The sequence below is a fragment of the Podarcis tiliguerta genome, assembly GCF_965153285.1.
Source record: "Podarcis tiliguerta genome assembly, chromosome: 13".
Classification (NCBI taxonomy): domain Eukaryota; kingdom Metazoa; phylum Chordata; class Lepidosauria; order Squamata; family Lacertidae; genus Podarcis; species Podarcis tiliguerta.
The window spans coordinates 38,875,949-38,898,103 of NC_139546.1; the positions used below are offsets into that span (position 1 = coordinate 38,875,949).

The window sequence follows — 22,155 nt, forward strand, 5'->3', positions numbered from 1 at the left end:
TTTGCTAGACTTGGGAATTTGCACTTTTTTATTGGAGTATCACAGCAAAAAATAAAATAAAAATCCCTCTAACACAGTGGTGAGGGCAGAGGGAAACCCTTCGTCCTGTTGCCTGATTTTTTTCTTTTTTTAAAAAAAGTTGATGGTAACGGAAAGATCGAGTGGAGAGAGGGAGGACGGAAATAATACATCATTGTGCAGCGAAGGGGAAGAACATTCTGGAATCGCACACCATTTGCGGCAAAGGTGCCAACTTGGTGTGGTGAAAGTCTTTTCCTCTCAAGGCGAAGGGGGTGTTTTTGGTGCTTGTGCAACGGAGAAATCCTTCCCTGGCTGAAGACTGCTGTCTTGCTTTTGGTTCCCCCAAAGAGGGTGCAATAAAAACTCCTCCCCCGGCAGAAGGGGGATTTTCTTTTGGTGCCGGGCGCTGCAAGGAAAGTCTTTCCTGTGAGTTCGAGAACGGCCCGAGAGGGCCAAACGAGAATCAGTACATGCGACAGTAAAAGCGTCCGGCTCACCCAATCTTTGTATCCACAAAAAGAAACAGAGAAAAATTAGGCCACACAAGAGCCTGGATGAGCTGGCTGCGTACAACAGTTGTCTGACAGCTTTAGAAGTTCTCAAAGGGGGGAGGATGAACGATGTCCACAGGCTGTCCCAGTAGATCTGGATTTGAGGGATTTGTGGTTAACCACAGAGCACGCCCACCCATCCCGGAAGGACTGGCATAACCAGCAGTAAGTGGATGACATCCCATCAGCAATTGTACAGGAAGAAGGAAACTACGTCAACTATTTTCTCAGCTTCAGTAGGATAGCATAGCACATTCGTAGGAATCCATAGGAGAACAAGCAGATCCATGGGAAATTAGGTTTGGTGTCATGTGCTGAAACTTCCTCCTGCAGCCAAGGAAGGTTCAGCCCACATGAGAGAGAGGGGATCTTTAGATGCGGAAGCTCTCCTCTTTGCCATCAATGTGCTTGAGGCGCAGGTACACATCGGTGCCAATCCCCTGCATAGACTGAAGGGTCAGGGAGCCGCCCAGATACTCGGCATAAGCACGGGACGTCGGTAGTCCAAATCCAAACCTAGAGAGAGAGAGAGGGGACAGACAGAGGAGTCCTTAGTTCCACAGCCAATTTCGTGGGGAGAGCAAGGTCCAGTTGACTGGAGGAGGTCTGGAAGGAATACTCTGCAACACATTTATACGGTAGTTAAGTCTTAGTCCATGTAGCTTTCATTCCATGGAATGCTTTCGCCACATGATTTTTTTGAAAGGGGGAGACTTTTCAGGGAGAGCTGCCGCTTGAGGAAAGCTACAAAAAGGCCAGAATATCTTGTGACAATTGCATCTTTAATAATACATCTTTTTTTTTGCCAGGGCCCTGCGTGATCTGCTGCTGCACTGTGTGTAAAAAACACTAAATTTTGCATTTTGAGAATCTCATTATCGTTCCCTTTCCCCCTCCTTCAAATGGCAAGCTTCTAGGTCAACGATGGGGAACCCATGGCCTCCCAGATGTTCCTAGACTACAAATCCCACTATCCTTTTCTATTGGCCATGCTTCATCATGCCTGATGTGAGTTGGAGCCCAGTATCACCTTGGAAGCCCCCAGGTTCTCCAGCCCCCAAGGTGGAAAGAAGTTTGAAAGAAAACCTGGTCCAATTAGTGCCACAAGTATTTATCTATTTACTACATTTCTGCTCGGGTTCAAAGGAACCTGAAGCAGCAAGTACAAAGTGCTTTAAGTCCTCTTTCAGTTTTTATTTTTAGTACTCATAATGTCTACAGATTGACTGGAGTTTTCTTCCCAGGTATGTATCATTCTTTCCCCCCTAAGAAAACACCCTTCGGGCAGCAGCTGCTGGAAATCCCATTTGCCCCTTCTGTCCCCCCCCCCCTTTGTTCTTACCCATGCATGGGTCCCGACTGGGCGCTGTTCCCCATTTCCACCATGTTCCCAAAGAGGGTGTTCATGCGGGGGTCCTGGGCGCTCGCTTCTGCTGTGGTGAAGTGGTAATCTGTCACCTTCTCAACGTGGTCATGAGGAATTCCGGCACCTCGGTCTGAAATCCTGCCGGGAGAAAGAGGAGCCACACATTACGGTTCCCAAGATGCTTCCGTCCCTTTTCACCTGCCAACGCCCATCCCTCCCCACCAAGATGAAGATCATCTCAAGCTGTCCGCCTCAACGGCAGGACCCCCACAGATTTTCAAGGGTCCCTGGTATTTGGCCGCTGTTGCCAAGTTCCCACCAAGATGGCGGAAAAGGGGAGAAACTGAAGAGGCTTCCCTGGCAAACAGTACCGTATGATCAGGTCAATGTCATTGTTGGCAATGGTGATGATGATGTCTGGCACGTTATAAGGGGTATCCAAGTGAGACTCCATCGTGGCTCTGAAAGGAAGGGAATGGCAAGGGAGTAAGTCTGCGTCCTACCTAAGCAAGACCCCTACACCCTTTCCCACTTGGGATGAAGCTCTCCTCCATTCACAAAGTCTTGCAAACCTATCCTTGTTGCCAAAGATTTGGTAGAATACTTCCAATCAGCACACCAAATCCTGCCTTCCTTAACTTCTGCAGCTGCTGACCACAAGCCCCTCTGCAAATTCCTTCACCCAGTCAGAGTCAGGAACGTTGGTCAGAATCGAGTGTATGCTTCCAGAATTAATGCTAAATACATTACTTCTGGTAAATGAGCCACCATAGCTGCTAGAGGGCTGTGAAAATTTGTGTCCTGGGCTTTTTAGACTCGTCTACCCATGTACTGGGATGCGGGTGGCGCTGTGAGCTAAACCACAGAACGTAGGACTTGCAGATCAGAACGTCGGCGGTTCGAATCCCCGCAACAGGGTGAGCTCCCGTTGCTCGGTCCCTGCTCCTGCCAACCTAGCAGTTCGAAAGCATGTCAAAGTGCAAGTAGATAAATAGGTACCGCTTTGGCGGGAAGGTAAACTGCGTTTCCGTGCACTGCTCTGGTTCGCCAGAAGTGGCTTAGTCATGCTGGCCACATGATCCAGAAGCTGTACGCCAGCTCCCTCGGCCAATAAAGCGAGATGAGCACCGCAACCCCAGAGTCAGTCACGACTGGACCTAATGGCCAGGGGTCCCTTTACCTTTACCCATGTACTATCTGAAACCAAAGGGTTGCCAGATGTGAAATATCTTGGTATTGTTTCCAGCTCTCTCACCCCACTAAATGGTCACTTTTTAAAGCCAGCGTTTGTCAACTTTGGGTCAGGGATGATGGGAGTTGTAGTCCAGCAACATCCAGGGACCAAAGGTTGAAGCCAATAGTTTCGCCCCTCTGTGTTTATGTATTCCAACCCAACCTAACCCAGTGCCCTTCAGGCTACAGCTCCCATCATCCGTGACTCACCAGCCAGGACTGATGGGAGTTGTAGTCCAACAACATCTGGATAACACCAAGCTTGATCTATTCCTTTCAAAATGAAATAAGAAACTTTTGAGATAGGAAGGGCTTTGCACCAGATTGGCCCTATAAAAAAGGGAGTGAATCAGTGCTATGGGCTTTTATATTGCATTATTCATATAGGTATTTACATGCCACCTTATCTCAGGGCAGTGGAAGGCCCCAAAAGCCATTTCCTTTGCAGATTCTAGCCTGTGTCTCATCCTGTGCTACAATGAGTAGGATAAGTGGCACACCTCATGGCATTCTTGAGCAGCTCTGGAAGGATGTAGTCAAGAGGCATCGGGATGAAAGGGAAGCGGGCAGCCACGTGGCCATTGATCCGCACCCGAGGCGCGTTCCCGTACTTGTGCTCACACAAGCGCCTGCAAGGAAATACGGAAACAGGATTAAGTGCAGACTCCACTGCTGGTGGCTTCCCCAGGAGCAAGCTGTATTTGAGTGGAGCTTCAGGCACCAGAGTCTCCATCCCCATTTCTGTGCCCCACATGCGTTTATTTAATGCAGCGGCTCTCAACCTGTGGGTCCCCAGATGTTGTTGGACTACAACTCCCATCATCCCTGAGCTCTGGCCTTGCTAGCTAGGGGTGATGGGAGTTGTAGTCCAACAACACCTGGGGACCCACAGGTTGAGGAAGGCTGATTTAATGGGATTTCCTACCTGTCCCTCCCCAGAAGGTCACAACAATATAATATAGAGTTACATAAAGGACAAATCCATTACAGTTATAAGAACAAGTGAACTGTTCCCAAATGGAACCGAGCATTATAATTTAAGCCACAAAAGTGGTTCCTAAGAAACAAAAATACCCTCAGTTTCAAAGACCAGGGTTAAGATGTGCCTCTTTGTCATACGGCAAATGCTGTACAATGAAGATGCTGGAGACACACCTCTGTGGGGAGGGAGTGGTACCCAAAAAACCCCCTCAACCTTGGGCCATAATCCCCTCCCCCCAAGAACTTTTGAGGGTGGCAGACCTCAACACTCAAGAAGGTTGGGGGATAAGCCCTTAGGGCTATGCTCTATGTGAGCATAAGTTGGCACTCACAAATGACCCTGGGGAGCTTCTAGGGCCCAGCTCTCTTACTGTATCTGTTTGGCCTCCATCCCGGTGAGTCCCATCTTAAATTCAGATTATTACGCAGGAGGGGAAAGCCACAAGGCCTTAGGGATCAGGGCAACTGATGTGGGATGCTGAGCTTTACCACTTATGTTTGTTTGCAACTACAGCAAAGCTTCCTGCCTAGCAATCCTAACAGCTGACTATTTGTAATTCATTTACATATTTTACGTTTCAAGCAACTTTTAAAGCCAATATTAAAAAATGAGGTTATTTATGTATGCAACAACAGCGGCCCGTGTTTCGTTAGCCCAAAAATGGAAAACGAACGAGGTCCCAACCAAAGAAGATTGGCAACTTAAGTTGACAGAATATGCATAGCTTGCAGGCTTAACATATAGAATAAGAGAACAAGAAGAACATATGTTTAAAGAGGTTGGAAAGCTTATATTGAATATATGGGAAAAAACTGTGTACAGCTGAAAATGCTGGCAGCATTAAGATAAATTCAACAGCGTAAATAAGTTTTGATGGATGTAATCATGGAAAACCGATTGGTATAGTTTTTGTAAAATATGCAGGGATATAAGATATGCAAAATGAACAATGGAAAAAGAAGGGAAGTCATTGATATCTTAAGTGTGTAAAATGTTTATCTGAAATGGTAAAACAGAGAATTTAATAAAAATCCTAATAAAAATAGAAAACCCATATTAATTTTTTAAAAAAGATTATTACATTGCATTATTGCCACAATTAATTGGCTTTCATTAAAAAAAAAAAAGCAATGGGGAAAAAGTTAAGCCGTCAGAAAGAAATGCAGCAGAATGAGGAAGATGGAGCCACAGAATATGACCATGAGAGGGAGCCACAGACTGCTGTACACACATAGCCAGTATGATAACAGGATGATTTGAAATAATCAACAGAACTGAGTACCTGGCAAAATCTACCCATTTCTCAATTATTTTCTTTGGAGACAAGCGAGTGCAGATGATCCCAACGAAGTCTGGCTGCAGGAAGAAGAGAGAAGGAGAGGATGACATTTCAATGTAGGATCAAGACCTAGAATAACGGTTTCTAAACTTTTCCTGCATGGACCACTGGAAAACAGATGAGGGCAGACCACTAATGATTTTCCTTCATGTTTTGAAAGCAGAAAGCCTCCAGTCCAATCTGTGCCATCTCTAGTTACTCAAAAGATGTCTTAGAAAACAGGGCCGGGGGGGGGGAAATCTCTTACCCAAGGCCCTGAAGAGCTGTTGTGGGTTATAGGAGCAAAAACAGCATTAGATGAGGCAGCGTTATATATGGGTTGCTATAAGGCAGCTGCATACGTTCACATCCACGGAAAATGCAAAGGACACCAAATGTTAAGTATCAATTCTGGGTCTCTCCCTCTCTGGTCACGAAATCTATGTCCCGTTCAAGTAAGAAGAAAAGTTGTACCTTATCTTCATGCAAGGAAAGATGATGAATGGCCAACATCCGGATGCCCAGGCGAGAGGTGAGGGTCTTGTCCAGGAAAGAACGGATCAGCTTCTCATCCTGAGAAAGGAACAGGAAAAGCTCACCATCTGTAGAGCGGCCCTCACAAGCGGTTGCCCCATACAGTGGTACCTCGGGTTAAGTACTTAATTCATTCCGGAGGTCCATTCTTAACCTGAAACTGTTCTTAACCTGAAGCTCCACTTTAGCTAATGGGGTCTCCTGCTGCTGCCACGCCGCTGAAACACGATTTCTGATCTCATCCTGAAACAAAGTTCTTAACCCAAGGTACTATTTCTGGGTTAGCAGAGTCTGTAACCTGAAGCGTATGTAACCTGAAGCATATGTAACCTGAGGTACCACTGTACAGGCATGTCCAAAGTCTGTTTTGGGGTCCTCCTTTGGCAGTTTATTTTCTGGGGTAAAATCCTAAAAAAACCCTCAACAACTTCAACCCTAAAAAAAGCTAAACAACTTTGGGGTGAAATCATAAAAAAGCTTAACAACTTCAATCCTAAAAATGGTGAACAACTTTGGTCGGCCCTCACGGTCCTTCACTTCATCAAATCTGGCCCTCTTTGAAAAAAGTTTGGACACCACTGTTTAAAACCTGTCCAGGAAAAAGTCTGAGGGAAGGGGACACGTGAAGACGCACAGGTGTGTGGGTGTGGGTGTGTGACATGTGAAGACAGACTAACCTCTTAACACATCCTCTGCTTAGTGCAAATCAACTGCAGTTCGAAGGATGACACTGAAGGGGCCAGGGTGGATTTGATTTAAATTAAATCAATTTAAATCATGATTCAAATCACTAGTCAGTAAGACTTGATTTAAATCTTTTTTTTAAAAAAAAAGAAAGACTCATTCTTGCTGGAATAATTTTAATATTTACAACCAGATGAAGGTTTCATTTTTGGAATAATAAATTTTCAGAGCCGTTTTCAGTGTTATACAAAAAAATACTGATTTGGTTATACTATTAGAAATACATAGACAGATAATTATGGAATTATTGTGAGGTTTAATAAGTTAACTGTTTATATTTGACCAACTTTTCTGCTGTACGTCATTGGAAGGAGAAAAATAATCATTTCCTTAACATTTTAAAGTATTTAACTAAAACAATAACATTATAGCATATGTATCCATGTTTGCTAACTGATGTGGTTAAACAGTTTCTTAAAAAACAACAATACCTTAGACTGAGTTTTATCACACGAGAAAAACTTAAAACAAATCCTTATTTCCTGATGAATACCCTTTGGACTATAATGTAACTTAAATAGGAAACTATCTTTAGAAAGATTTTTCCTCCAAAAGCATTTTATTTTAAAAATCCAATTTAAACAATAAAAATCATTGATTTTTATCCACCCTGGAAGGTGCTGAAGTGACAAGGACCAGGCTGGGCTGAGGATCTATAGCAGGCCTGGGTAAACATCTCAGGAGTCTGCACTCTCCTCTTCAATGCCCACCCTCTTCCCAGAAGCGTTGCCCTGCCCAAACCCACCAACCCTACTTCTCCAAGTCTTTCTTCCTCCCAAGCATGCTGTGGGGATCTTGAGCGGCAGACAGTCGACCCAAGCTACCCAAATGGACCAGGAAAGGGGTACCTGTATGTGCTTCCGACATTCCCGCAAGCCCTCGGCCAGCAACGTCACCACGTCCTTGTGGTCGTCTAGGAGCTGCCGGACCAGTTTGCAATACTGGGCCTCCGACTCTTGGTCCTTGATCTGTAAAGCAGAGAAGAGACAGAGGAGTGCGCATCAAAAAGAGATGGAACTTGGGGAGGGAGGTGAGCAGAAGCAGGCAGGAGTCAGCCATTTCATCCCACTCACCCCAGAACCAGCAGCCCCATATTTATCACCCTACAGAGCAGGGATGGGGAACCCTTTTTCAGCCTCAGGACTGGGTAACCTTCTGGAAATAGCTGCCAGTGGAGGGTGGAGCAACAGATTAGGCTAGGCATCCCCAAACTCGGCCCTGCAGATGTTTTGGGACTACAACTCCCATCATTCCTAGCCAACAGGACCAGTGGTCAGGGATGATGGGAACTGTAGTCCCAAAACAACTGGAGGGTCGAGTTTGGGGATGCCAGGATTAGACTCTAGTAGCTGGCAGTCTAGCCACACAACAGCTGAAGTTTTCTATGCGTACATCTCTCTACCCAGGCAAGCGAGAGGGGTTATGACCATTCAAGGACAGGGCCGCTGAGGGGTGTGGCTTATGGAGAGAGCAGAGGGCCACATAGAGAGACCTGGAGGGCCACATTGGTGTCTGGGCCTGAGATTTCCCATCCCTTCCGTAATAGCACCTTGACACAACACTGCAGGCCATTTTAACAAATAAATAAAAACAGGAGCTTCCCGAATTGAAAGCAACACCATGCCCCTTCGTTTTTAGAAATGACATACACGAGGCCTGTTAAAGTTTGTTTCTTACCATTGCCTTTATTGTGCAAAACCAGTAAAATATATTTGGGAAAACAAGAAGGTCAACTTCCCTGTACACTCCAGTTGCCATTCACACGGCTATTCTATTAAATGTGGCCGACTCAATAGGACTCGGGACATGTTTAGCAAGTTCTGCATTCAAAGATGAAGCACATGCTTACCGGGGGAAATTCGCTCAGCTTCTGGAACGCTCGGATGTAAAGCTCGTGCTGAAAGAAGAGGACAGAAGCGACTCAAGGAGAGAGGCACAGGCTACAAAACAGATTTGACACCAAGGCTCTGAATCCCCCTGCTTGCTTCTGAGAAGGGTGTGGGATCTAAAAAGGTTAAAAGCCAGAGGTGCGAGGAGCCCATACTCCAGGGTGGGGTGCGATATGGGACACTGGGTGGCTTCGAAAGCAGATTAGACAAATCCATGAAGGGAAAGGCTATTCCTATCTCCACTGTGGAGGCAGTATGCTTGCAGGCTTTCCATAGGCAAAGATGGGCCTTGGACTGAACCAGCCAAGCAGTTCTTACGCGCTTTTGGTAGATGCCCTAAGACTGATGAGGTGAAAGGAAGCTCCATTGGGCTCCACCCATTGGGGAAAGGCCTAAAAGCTGCTGGGTCAACTGTGTGGAATATATGTTTATTCTCCTCTGCATTATTGCCATTTGTTTTAAACCACCTTGGTGAACCATTAATTCAAAGGTGGAGAACCAAGACACATGCTGTGGTAAAAGGATAAAACTGGTCATTATTATGCACTTTTATTTTCTATTATTTGAATACCAGCTGTCCTGGTATCTCAAGGCCTGTCACATGGAGGATGGAGCAAGCTTGTTCCCTCCTACTCCAGAGGCTGGAACCCCAACCAAAGGCTTCAAGTCACAAGAAAGGAGATTCTGACTAAACACTGGAAAGAACTTTCTGACGGTAAGAGCTGTTCAATAGCAGAACGGTCTCCCTCAGGAGGTTGTGGACTCTCCTTCCCTCGGAGGTTTTCAGGCAGAGGTCCTCTGTGCTGGATGCTTCAGTTGAGATTCCTGCATTGCAAGGAGTTGGACTGGATGACCCTCAGGGTCCCGTCCAAATCTGTGATTCTATGAGGTTTTGAAACTATCCCTCAGTTATCACTACTTCCCGGTAGTGGCGCCCACCCTGTGGAATGCCCTCCCTTCAGATGTGAAGGAAATAAGCAGCTATCTTATCTTTAAAAGACATCTGAAGGCAGCCCTGTTTAGGGAAGTTTTGTTTTTTTTAATAATAATATTTTATTAAGATTTTCACAAAAAGAAAAAAGAAAAATACAAGGATAAAAAACAATTAAAAACAGTTCAATCTTTCATGACATATCTTGCATTTGCTTGTTTCTCGGACCTCCCCACACCTCCCCTCTTTGTATTCCAGTTCAATTTATTTATTCAGCAAATCCTTTCCCTCTTTACCTTTATCCTTATCTTGATCTTAATATATTATAGCTTTAACTTTCCACCTGTTAACATTCCATTTTTGCATATTCTTTCATACTGTTTAGGGAAGTTTTTAATTTTTAATGCTGTATTGTTTTTAATACTCGATTGGGAGCCACCCAGAGTGGCTGGGGAAACTCAGCCAGATGGGCGGGGTATAAATAAATTATTATTATTATTGCCATCTCTTTCGGTCAGCCCCTGCCAACCTGTTACCCTCCAGATGTTTCAGACTCCCTCCAGCCCCAGCCAGCTGCGGCAGAGGCTGCTTCAGGCGCTTTCCTGCCAGGCACCTACCACATGAAGGATGGTGGGGTTGCACCCAATAATGAAGGGGAGACTCCGAAAGCCTTTGATGCGATGAGCAATGCGGACGGGGAGTTCGTGGTGCAGGTAGCGGGCGCTTTTCTGCAACAGAGCACAAGGACATGTTAGTGGGTTGAAGTTTCCAGAAGGAGGAGAGGAGCTGGGTTCTCTCCCATGCCCTGCAATACAGACTGTATTAGAATGATGGGTAAGGCGGCTTTGCTTCGCGTGCAGAAGGTGTCGGGCTCAATCTCTGGCATCTCCAAGTAGGGCTGGGAGGGAGCCTTGCCTGAAACCCTGCAGAGCTGCTGCCAATCAGTGCAGAGAATACAATACTAAGCTACATGGGCCAATGGCCTGTCTTGGTGTAAGGCAGGTTCCTATGTATTTATGTTCCATCTTTCTCTGCCTAAGGATAGGGCCGGCCCTATTCTTTTGGGCTCTTCAGGCCACCAGAGTGCCACAAATTGACCAATGTGGTTATGTGCAGCCAGGCAGCCTCAAAGAGACTGTTTCATGTGGTGGTCTTCCTTTCAGGGGGCATTACATTAGCTGAGCAGCTTCAGGTGGTTTGGGCCCAATTAAATCTACAATGAAAGAACCCTCATTCCTTCAAAATGGAGTGTGCAGAGGTTACAAGCCAGTTTCCCCCCTAAAGGCATTCAGGGAGATAACAGCTATTGAGTTATGGTGTTGTTGCAGCTACAGATTTTCATCTCCTGGAGAAAACAGGCTCTGGAGATGTTGTGGGCTTCCTAGTTGCTTAGGCTGAAGCAAAAAACGAACGCAAAGCAGACCTAGAAAGAAGCCTCGCGTCCCCAGAGAAGCAATGGGGAAACAGGGATTCCTCTACCAATGGGCATAGTGGGATTCCTTGTTATGTCCACTACAAAACTAACATCCTGCCCATAGAAAGTGAGTCTAGAAGACAGGACTTTGCAGAGTTGAAAACCAGAAGGGGATGATGCAGTGCTAAGGCCTAAGCAATTAAGAGTAGCGAAGGGAAAGAATGGGGCTGGTATCCAGGAGTCCCAAATTCAACCTGCAGCTCTGACGATTTGAAGACAGACGTTAATCTCACACCTACCAGCAGGTGGCTCCCATCTTGGGACCGTCCAGAATACAACATGGTGGTCGGCGTCAACCTCACAGAGGGCTGGGAAGAGAGAAGAGGGAACAAGTGTTCAAAAAGGCTCCAGGGCGCTCCCGTGAGGTCAGGCAGAACAGTGCCAGCATTGAGCATTGCCAGCCGCAAAAATGCCTTCTATCATTACTTAATGCCTTCCTCTCCTGTGGTACGAAGGGCAGTTTCCCCCCGAGCTCATGGCTTCTTAAGGATGCCCTCTCCACACACCAGAGATGGGCAACTTTTGGTCCTCCAGATGTTGCTGAACTACAACTCCCATCAGACCCAGGAAGCCAACAGCCAGGGATGATGGAAGCCATAGTTCAGCAACATCTGGAAGACCAGAGGTTCCCCACATATCCCCATACACTCTCACTTGAACAGAAAGCACTAGAAATTGGACCCATCTTACTTCCTGCTGAGAAAAACAACCGACTCTGGTTGCAATGGCTAACCTTCCAATCTTCTATAATTCCCTGTCGCCCTCGCAGACCAACCATAAACACTGTTTATTACTGGGGAGCAAGATTCCCAGTATTCATTCATTCTTTTATAAGATTTCTTACCAGCTCTTCACCACATGATCGCAGGGCAGCTGTTACAGCGATACAATCAGACAAGAACAAATGCAGCCTTTCAGATATTTGGGTCTTAAGTCGCTAGGCTTCAGTTCCCTGTACGGCTCACTGCCACCATTACCATAGCAGCCAGGAGTAAAATAAAAAGGACCTGCTTCATAAGCAAATATGTGGAATTGGCTTTCTTATTAACAGAAACTGCTTTGTTATCAAGCAAATGGTGGTTGCCATCTCTGGCACTGCACATGCAACTTTCAGGAGCTGCGAGGATGTATAAGTGCAGCACTCCCCCAGCACAGAACTGCAACGAGGGGGGAAAGCTGGACCTGTTGCATTTCTGCCTGGCAGAAATGCATGGAAGCCCAAGGTGGGGGGAAGGAAGGAAAGGGTGCCATAACACTGGCAAGTGGTTCCTCCAAATGTGTGAGGACACCTCTTTCCCAACCCCACACCTAAAACAAGGACGCTGCAGTCCTACGCAAGTACAGTGGTACCTCGGGTTAAGTACTTAATTCGCTCCAGAGGTCCGTACTTAACCTGAAACTGTTCTTAACCTGAAGCACTACTTTAGCTAATGGGGCCTCCCGCTGCTGCTGCGCTGCCGGAGCACGATTTCTGTTCTCATCCTGAAGCAAAGTTCTTAACTCGAGGTACTATTTCTGGGTTAGCAGAGTCTGTAACCTGAAGCGTCTGTAACCTGAAGCGTATGTAACCCGAGGTACCACTGTAACTTCATAAAGAAGTTTGTCTAAACCTAAGCAGGCGATGTGTTCCTGCGAGGAGACATATCAGGAACTTCTCCTGCCAGGCCTCTGTATAATGGCAGGCAAGCAGGTAGTTTATTTAATTAACCAGCATTCTCCCCAGGGCAGGCTCCAGACGGCCGGGGAAAGATTAGGCCTCTCTTCTCCCCAAAGCCCATACTGTGGACTGCCTCTCCAGAGCCGTTGCCAAGTTGTTAGGGGAAGTCATTAAACAGTAGCGATTAGCAAAACGGGGACCGAAGGCTGAGGGATCATACTGCTCAAAACAATAGCTGGAGGGATTTCAGAGGGGGAAAATGAACACAGAGAACTCTCTGCTACACGCACACACCCATCCCTCACGTCTCATCTTGCCCCGTGAGCGCTAAAACAGCACTAGCCATGCCAAAACTAACAGCCTTCTCAGGCTGCTGAAGGCCATCTGTTTTTCCACTAGGCCAGAAACCACCACCAAAGGAATGCAATCCACCTGCTCAGACCTGTCCTTCATATAACACTCCTTTCTTGAGGAGAACCACAAGCATGGAAAAGCCTAGACCTGCTCCTGGCTCCCAGCCTACAGTTTTAGGAAGGCGAGGCAAAACCTGCCCTCAGAGAGGCGGCGGTTGAGGAAACGGGAGCATCGGCCACCTCTGCTGTGCGCACAGCATGTTCAGCGGCCATGTTTGCGCTCACCTTCTCGGCCGCGATGTCAATGGCCGACTGGTTGTAGAAGGAGGTAACGGTCTTGGATCGCTCGCGGGCCAGTTCGTGGTGCTGGTCAATGGCTGAAGAGGACCGGTACCGCAGGACCGAGGGGAAGGAGGGGAGAGCGCAGGGAGCCCGGCCCCCTGCTCCCCCCAGCTCCAGCATCAGCAATGTCTTCCACATCATTCTCTCTTCCGTAGGAACCTGGAGGCGGAAAGACAGATAAGGCAGTGCTAGGGGATTAGCGAGGCAGAAAACTTTTCCAGCGTTTTATTTTCCAGCGGTCCCGTCCCCCCCCCCTTTCGCAAGTTCATTAGTAACGGTGAACAGATGCCAAATATCTAATGCAGTATGAGGCAACCTTGGCAATTTCCTGGCTTGTTTGGTTTTTAAGGTTCATTTACTAAATAGAGATAAAACAAACATACTAAAATAGATCACCCACGAGGCCAGGGATGGGGAACCTGTGGCCTGCCAGCTGTTGTACCTTGGCTGTGGTGTACCTTGAAATCTCTCTCCCTCTCCAGTATGTGTGTGTATACACACATTTGAATACAGCTTTAAAGGTAAAGGTAAAGGTACCCCTGCCCGTATGGGCCAGTCTTGCCAGACTCTAGGGTTGTGCGCTCATCTCACTCTATAGGCCGGGAGCCAGCGCTGTCCGCAGACACTTCCGGGTCACGTGGCCAGCGTGACATCACTGCTCTGGCGAGCCAGTGCAGCACACGGAACGCCGTTTACCTTCCCGCTGGTAAGCGGTCCCTATTTATCTACTTGCACCCGAGAGTGCTTTCGAACTGCTAGGTTGGCAGGTGCTGGGACCGAACGATGGGAGCGCACCCCGCCGCGGGGATTCGAACCGCCGACCATGCGATCGGCAAGTCCTAAGCGCTGAGGTTTTACCCACAGCGCCACCCGCGTCCTGTTTGAATACAGCTTTACTCTGTGCAAAAGAGAGAGGGAGGCAGACACAGAGACAGAAAGTCTCCGAATGCATTTCCACTCCAGTTGTGAACTTCGAGACATCTGGCTAGGGTTAGAATTGTTAAGTTCAATAGTGCACTGATCTGATCCAGGTCAATTCTCAGATTTCTTTTTTTAAAAAAAATATTTATTTTGGTTTTTCAGATTAAAGTTTTACAACCACATATCCAACATACAACATAAAAACAAGATTCCAAAAAACCTCCTGGACTTCCCTCCTCCCCTTTGTGGGTCCTATTGCTAATCATTTCCTCCTCCATCTTTTATGATAATCCAAATCTTTTACATCTCCATTATGTCCAAGAATTCACCATTGAACTACAAGTGTTATTCCAATCCTACTAACAATTTTAGCTGTTTACAATGGTTTTTAAGATATAAATTTCTCCCATTCCTTATTAAAATTTTGGTCTTTCTGATTTCTGATTCTTCCAGTCATTTTAGCCATTTCGGCATAATCCATCAACTTAAACCTGCCATTCTTCTCTGGTAGGGACTTTATCTTCTTTCCATCTCTGGGAATTGAATTGCCCAGAGATGCAATTCTCAGATTCCTATGGCATCTCCCACTCACCACACCCTGATGGCTTGTATTTCCTGAAATGTTTAGCTACTAGCCATGCTGGTTATACAGTCGTACCTTGGAAGTCGAATGGAATCTGTTCCGGAAGTCTGTTCAACTTCCAAATCGCGGCTTCTGATTGGCTGCAGGAATATCCTGCAGCCAATCGGAAGCCGTGGAAGCCCTGTCAGACATTCGGCTTCCAAAAGAACATTCGGAAACCAGGAACAGTCACTTCCGGGTTCCGATTGCTTGGGAGCCAAAACGTCCAAGTTCCAGGACGTTCGACAACCAAGGTACGACTGTACTCCATAGTCGGATGCAGCATGCTTCTGAATACCAGTGGCTGGAACCCACAAGAGGGAAGAATGCTCTTGTGAGCTTGGTTTCTGCCTGCTGGTCTCCCATTAGCCACCATTGTGAGAACAGGATGCCTGTTTAGATGGGCCATTGGCTGGATCCAGTAAAGGTAAAGGTACCCCTGCCCGTATGGGCCAGTCGTGTCCGACTCTAGGGTTGTGCGCCCATCTCACTTAAGAGGCCGGGGGCCAGCGCTGTCCGGAGACACTTCCGGGTCACGTGGCCAGCGTGACAAAGCTGCTCTGGTGAGCCAGCACCAGCGCAGCACACGGAAACGCCATTTACCTTCCCGCTAGTAAGCGGTACCTATTTATCTACTTGCACTTAGGGGTGCTTTCGAACTGCTAGGTGGGCAGGAGCTGGGACTGAACAACGGGAGCTCACCCCGCCACGGGGATTCGAACTGCCGACCATACGATCGGCAAGTCCTAGGCACTGAGGTTTTACCCACAGCGCCACCCGCGTCCCCCTGATCCAGTAGGCTCTCCTTATGACCATAGAGGCAGCCAAGAGTCTGCCTCGCATGGCAAGCTTTGGCTGCCATCCAGTGCAGCAAAGAGGGATAGAAAGAAAGATCTATAAATAAGCAGGCATAAGTCAGAAAGATCTATAAATGAGTCGGCATAAATCTGACTCATTGGACTTCATCCACTGGGAAGCTGCCCTGAAAACACCCCACCAAAGTGAACTGGGGCACAGCAAGTTTGCCCTATCCTCTTCTGAAACCCTAAAAATGTGGGACCAACTTTCCAGTCAAGGGCAGTAGATTATGAGCAGCTTCTGGGGTGCTGCAGGAGGGTAAGAAGCAAACAAGAATGATGTGCTGTATGTATGGTTACTACAGTGAGGCAGATAGAGAAGAAAGTCATAGCGTATATAATAAACAGGGTAGGAAGTTAAGGCATCCCGATAGTCAAGGGCATACGAAGCCTGGGTTCATGCCGCCAGTACCAATATTAGTTTGCTCCTTGAATGATACAGATCCACACACCACCCTTCCCTCACGTTAGCAATAATACTTACTCCTAAAATAAGGTTACCAGGTTTTTTTCAATGAATCCAGAGACACTTTTCAACTTCAGTCGAATTCAGTGGATTTTGTCAGGGGACTGATTTGTAAATCTGGGGACTGTCCCTGGGAAACGGGGATGTCTGGTAACCTTATCCTAAGATTACAAGTTACAAGGACATTTCCCCCAGATCTGGGCACTGCTATCTCTCATGCATGCCCAATGGGGGGAAGACATAGGCCTAGTCCACAACTCGGCTTCATTACCAAACTGGCTGGACTTAACTTGGCTCCACTGAAAACAGCATTACATCTGCGGGGAGGTGAAATGAAACCTGCTGTCGAAGAAGAAGAAGAAGAAGAAGAAGAAGAAGAAGAAGAAGAAGAAGAAGAGGAGTTTGGATTTGATATCCCGCTTTATCACTACTCGAAGGAGTCTCAAAGCGGCTAACATTCTCCTTTCCCTTCCTCCCCCACAACAAACACTCTGTGAGGTGAGTGGGGCTGAGAGACTTCAGAGAAGTGTGACTGGCCCAAGGTCACCCAGCAGCCGCATGTGGAGGAGCGGAGACGCGAACCCGGTTCACCAGATTACGAGCCTACCTCTCCTAACCACTACACCACACTGGCTCTCTAGGAGGCACTAGGAAAGGTGTGGGGAACCTCCCTAAAGCTGTTGATAAACTACAACTCCCATCAACAACTCTGTAGTTCAGCAACATCTGGAAGGCCAACTCTAACTTTTGACAGCTCCCATTCGCACGTGCAAGTTGCTGAGGGGGTGAACGCAAAGTGTGTGAAGCCACCAAAAGGGGATTCTAGCTCATTTAAAAGATCTAATGTGTGCCCCCCCCCCCCGCAATCTTTCAAGATAAGGGCAGGAAAATAGGCGGGGAGGTTGTTAGGACAGACAGAGATATCTGAAGAAGTGTGCATGCACGAAAGTTTATACCAAGAACAAACTTAGTTGGTCACTAGGTGCTACTGGACAATTTTATATATATATATATATATATATATATATGCAGGTTTTGGTGTCCTCGGGTGTCTTCCCGTGTAAAAGTTGGGGTGTCTAGGCGACGTTTCGACGAGGTCTCACTCGTCATCTTCAGGCTGGTGCTTTCGGCTTCTTGTTACTGGAACAGAGCAGGATCTCAGTGTTTGAGTTCCTATAAATACTGTTGAGGAGGTGTGGTGTATAGCCTCCAATGTTCTGGGCAGAGAGGAGGTTCCCAGGCTAGTGTGCCTTTTCTTCTTTTGTTCCTTAATTACTTGAGGGATATCTTGAGTGATTTCTTGAGTGATTTCCTGAATCCCACTTAGGTGGGTCATTAGGTGTGGATTAGTTGCTAAAGCCTTCGTGTCTTGAACTCTTGAACTTTGTGAAGAGTTTTTCTGAGAAGATGGCTGTACAGCACTTGGTTGTGCTCTGGCTTGGCTTCGTGTATAGGGGCGAGCTGTGGTTTTGTGGCCAATATCCTCAGAAACCCCAAGGATAAAATTCAGTTGGAAAACCAAGGGGTCTATGAAATACCCTGCAAAGTCTGCCCAGCCACGTACATTGGACAAAAAATAGCCAATATCCTCAGAAACCCCAAGGATAAAATTCAGTTGGAAAACCAAGGGGTCTATGAAATACCCTGCAAAGTCTGCCCAGCCACGTACATTGGACAAACAAACAGACGAATAAATGCACGGATCGCAGAACACAAGAATGCCGTCAAAAAAGAAGAAAAAACTTCCTCTCTTTTCCAACACATGAAAGAAACAGGACACGAAATTAATTTTGCAGATTCCAAATTGCTCTTTAACATGGAACATCACCACAAGAGAATAATCATGGAAGCCATCGAGATAGAGAAACACCCTCACAACATGAACAAGCGTGACGACACATCCCGCTTGCCAGACATCTGGAAATTAGCCCTCCCCACAAAATCTGACACCAGATCCAGAGGCACACAGAACGCCATCACCAATCAACCACACCAGACCCAAACCCAGACCCTCTCCACAGATAAATTACAGACACCATCCAGTAGCCAAACCAGGGTGGCACCTCCGGATGCTGCACCCCCCTGCAATCCCTACACAGATCTGGCTGGCACAGGCCACAAAACCACAGCTCGCCCCTATACACGAAGCCAAGCCAGAGCACAACCAAGTGCTGTACAGCCATCTTCTCAGAAAAACTCTTCACAAAGTTCAAGAGTTCAAGACACGAAGGCTTTAGCAACTAATCCACACCTAATGACCCACCTAAGTGGGATTCAGGAAATCACTCAAGAAATCACTCAAGATATCCCTCAAGTAATTAAGGAACAAAAGAAGAAAAGGCACACTAGCCTGGGAACCTCCTCTCTGCCCAGAACATTGGAGGCTATACACCACACCTCCTCAACAGTATTTATAGGAACTCAAACACTGAGATCCTGCTCTGTTCCAGTAACAAGAAGCCGAAAGCACCAGCCTGAAGATGACGAGTGAGACCTCGTCGAAACGTCGCCTAGACACCCCAACTTTTACACGGGAAGACACCCGAGGACACCAAAACCTGCATTCCTGTACCCGTGAAAATCTACGAAAGCATATATATATATATATATATATATATATATATATATATACTGTGTCAGACCAACACGGCTACCTACCTGAATCTAGATACACACACACACACACACACACACAGTGTCCTCCCAGCTCTGACAACTCCAGATGGATTTCAAATGCGGAAGTGTGCAAGAAGAGGATCGTCTTTCTCTCACCAAGAGGCGGTTTCCCCTTTCGCCCAATCATCTGACAGCTAAGAGCCACATGGAATGCCGGAACATTCTGAGAAGCCTTCCAATTATGAGGCCACGTGCTCCAAGCATGCCACAAATGCCATGTCTGCCACAGCCGGCCTGTCGTCATCCAAACACTGAATCAGCACCGTCTCTCCCCGGGTGACAGACAGACATATTTCTCTGCCCTCCCCCTGTCCACTTAACACCACAGAGTCCAATATCCCTGGGTTCACAGCTTGTTTTTTTTAAACTCAAGGCTTAAACGTTAGCTTCTTAGAAACAGGAAATAATATCCCATTAAAACACCAAAGAAAACCTGGAGGAGATCCCACAGAGACCTTACTTACCTCAAGTAAACTTGGTTATCTTATGCCAGCTTCCTTGTTCTACAGGGGCAGATAGCTCCGTTTCCATCTGGGAGGGGTAGAAGCAGCGGAGAGATCCAGTTATCATAAAGACAGTAGATTGCAAAGGAGAAGCTTTCGAGCTGTTTACTGTTGGGATAGCAAACTGATTCACATGGGTGTTTTTTTTTATACACAGGATTGCTTCTGGGAGTTGATCCTGGCGAGAACCAACCACAGTAATAACCATAAAAACGAGACCTTGCAAAGGCCTATAGTGGGAATGGAGATTTAATTCGGTCCAATTCCATTGTGAACCACCACTGCATTCCAGATGAAAAAGTGGGTGGAGCAATGGATGCCTTTCGACCATACGCTACAATTCAACCACACAAAACTCTCATGTACACACACTTGCAGCGGAGTTGGTAAGGAGTGTGCCATAGGGAAAGGGGTGTAAATGTGAAGAGGCGTCTGATAAGAGATGCCTAAACTCCCTATGCCTGACCTAGTGCACCACTGCAAATTAACCTCCAGCTTTGCCAATCTAAACACATTTCTCTCTACACAGGTCCCCAGGAGCAGAATTAATCTGACTAGTGATGGAGGTAGAACCAAGCAGCTGAAATACGTTGTATTTAATAATAAATAATAAGAAGAATGGGGTGGGAGAGGAACAGCCATTATGGTTTCTTTGATACAACCTGAAATCTGTTCTTTTGGCTATTCTTAATTGATTAGTTACTTGCTATAAAGGAATCTCTAAGCAACTTCGAAAATTTTAAGCATAGCATAAGCATCAGAAAACGAACAATATACTGCAGCAGAAGCCATACAATAACAAGCCATAGAACAGACACAGGAAACCGGTGGCAAACAGCTATCATCACCAACGAATTCATTAGCACCTAGCAGAGGCTATTTAGCACCTAGCAGAGGCTCATCTCATCAGATCTGCACAGTTCCTCTTGCACTTCACCTTAGGACTTAATAGACTCTGGGCTTCCAATTAGCATCCATCCTGAAAGAAACATCTAGAAAACTTGCTCACTGCTTTGTGACATTTTAGCTGGTCCTTCCTTTTTTTTAGGTCTAACGTGGTAGTCAGCAAGTATAATACCTGATTATAGCTTCTGATTTAATTTTCCTACTAATGGACCAACGAAACTGCCTACAATTTTTGTGTGATGTCAGGATTGTCACAGGAGAAGCTGCACGGTTGACCCAGACCTGGAAAGAGTAAGTGAAAGAAGGCAGGAGCAAGGGATCCACGACATCCTTCTTCTGGATTTATTTACCTCCTTCATCCTTTGCCAACCTGGTGCTCTCTGACTGTTTTGGACTACAACTCCCATCAGCACTGGCTGGGGCTGATGGGAGTTGTAGTCCAAAACAGAAGGATTGCACGAGGTTGACAGAGACTGAAGGGAATATACTTACAATATTTCAATCAGCATCTCAGTAACTCTGTTATTTAGTCACTCAACAAACGTAAACATGTTTTAAAACACAAGCCATAAAACAGCAGTAACACTCCATATAAAAATGTATCAGCATAGAGGGACCTGAAACTAGTTCACGGCACAAGTACAAATATACAAGTGGTGGCTACAAAAAAATTAAAGATTCTTTTAAGGCCACAGATTTAAAAGGACAAAATGACTACAGAGAAGGTGTCAGGAGAGCCTCTCTGGGCCTCACTCCCTACTTCCTCAGCGAAGCTCTGAGTTTTCGCTTCCAGCTCCCTCACTGTGTGTAACCACTAGCCTGTGCTACCCAGACATCCAGACGTTATTTGTTACTACATTCCAAGCCTGCATTTCCTCCAATCAGTTCAAGGAACCAAACATGCTTCTCCCCCTCCCCATTTTATCCTCACAACAACCCTCTGAGGTGGGTCAGGCAGACAGACTGCCGCTGGCCCAAGGTCACCCTAGTGAGTTTCACAGCTGAGTGGGGACTTGAACCCTGGTCTCCCAGGCCCTAACCTAGTCCAACACTCTAACCATTACACCACACTGACGCATTAGCTCTCCCTGCTCTGACCACTAGATACATCTTCATGAGCTACCACAAAAAAAATGACTTCTGTGCCCATTTAGCGCAGGCCATGCCAGTATGATTTATTGCTCTTGAGAAATATGCCAGGAAGAATGCAGACATGAAATGGAGACAAACGGTTGTGGAGTTGCACTTCCATCAAACTGGGGTGGGGTGATGAATAATATATAATACAGTACATAAAATCAAGCAGGAAAACAAGGTTGGAAGGTGGGCAGGGGAGAAGGCAACATTGCTGAACAGCCCTGCCCCAACCTAGGCTGATCTCTCAGATTCCCTCAACCTGGATCTGAGCCTTCAAGTGAGTGGGGCGGCTCCTCCATACAAACAAACTCCCTGCACATAGAAAGCTAGCATGACAGGGTTGCAGCCTCCTCTTCTGCCTGATACCCTTTAATGCTCAGGGAATTTTTATTTGCAGGGAAAACAACAGAAAGGCGCGGGGGGGGGGGGTAACCAAGGACCACATGCAGCCTGCGGTGGAAATACCGCAGAGGGAAGGTGTTGTGGCATCCACTTTTTCCAAGGCCACAGGTTCAAATCCCCAGCATCTCCAGACAAGAGCTGGGGGCAGCTCCCCTGTTTGAAAACCGCTGGCAGACAGGGCAGGCAGCGTTGAGCCAGGTGGATAAAGGGCTGTTTTTGCTGGTGGCAAAGAGGAAGGGAAAGGGGTTGGCAGAAAGAGAGAGAAGGCTG

General features: G+C 46.7%; 3 protein-coding genes across 7 annotated transcripts in view; 1 reads left to right on the forward strand and 2 right to left on the reverse strand.

Annotated features, from left to right (window-relative positions):
* LOC310662829 (pyrin domain-containing protein 1-like) overlaps positions 1-22,155 on the forward strand; it is a 742,864-nt gene that overhangs the window by 29,427 nt on the left and 691,282 nt on the right. The gene's annotated exons all lie outside the window — the stretch shown is intronic.
* BCKDK (branched chain keto acid dehydrogenase kinase) overlaps positions 1-22,155 on the reverse strand; it is a 26,215-nt gene continuing 4,060 nt past the window's right edge. For 3 of the 4 annotated variants that reach the window (XM_083409906.1, XM_083409908.1, XM_083409907.1), the window contains exons 2-13: positions 19,402-19,468; positions 13,339-13,554; positions 11,283-11,351; positions 10,187-10,297; positions 8,599-8,646; positions 7,598-7,717; positions 5,946-6,044; positions 5,436-5,509; positions 3,672-3,800; positions 2,310-2,399; positions 1,915-2,076; positions 1-1,088 (exon numbers count right to left, since the gene is read on the reverse strand). In XM_083409906.1, coding sequence (XP_083266032.1) covers positions 944-1,088; positions 1,915-2,076; positions 2,310-2,399; positions 3,672-3,800; positions 5,436-5,509; positions 5,946-6,044; positions 7,598-7,717; positions 8,599-8,646; positions 10,187-10,297; positions 11,283-11,351; positions 13,339-13,536 — 1,245 coding nt within the window. In that variant the 5' untranslated portion in view covers positions 13,537-13,554; positions 19,402-19,468 and the 3' untranslated portion in view covers positions 1-943. Of the gene's footprint in view, positions 1,089-1,914; positions 2,077-2,309; positions 2,400-3,671; positions 3,801-5,435; positions 5,510-5,945; positions 6,045-7,597; positions 7,718-8,598; positions 8,647-10,186; positions 10,298-11,282; positions 11,352-13,338; positions 13,555-18,919; positions 19,065-19,401; positions 19,469-22,155 lie in introns of those variants that run through there. The other variant, XM_083409909.1, reaches the window with a different exon arrangement.
* VKORC1 (vitamin K epoxide reductase complex subunit 1) overlaps positions 9,667-22,155 on the reverse strand; it is a 23,645-nt gene continuing 11,156 nt past the window's right edge. The window contains exon 4 of the mRNA XM_083409970.1: positions 9,667-9,946. The gene's annotated coding sequence lies outside the window, so the exon portion shown is untranslated. The remainder of the gene's footprint in view (positions 9,947-22,155) is intronic.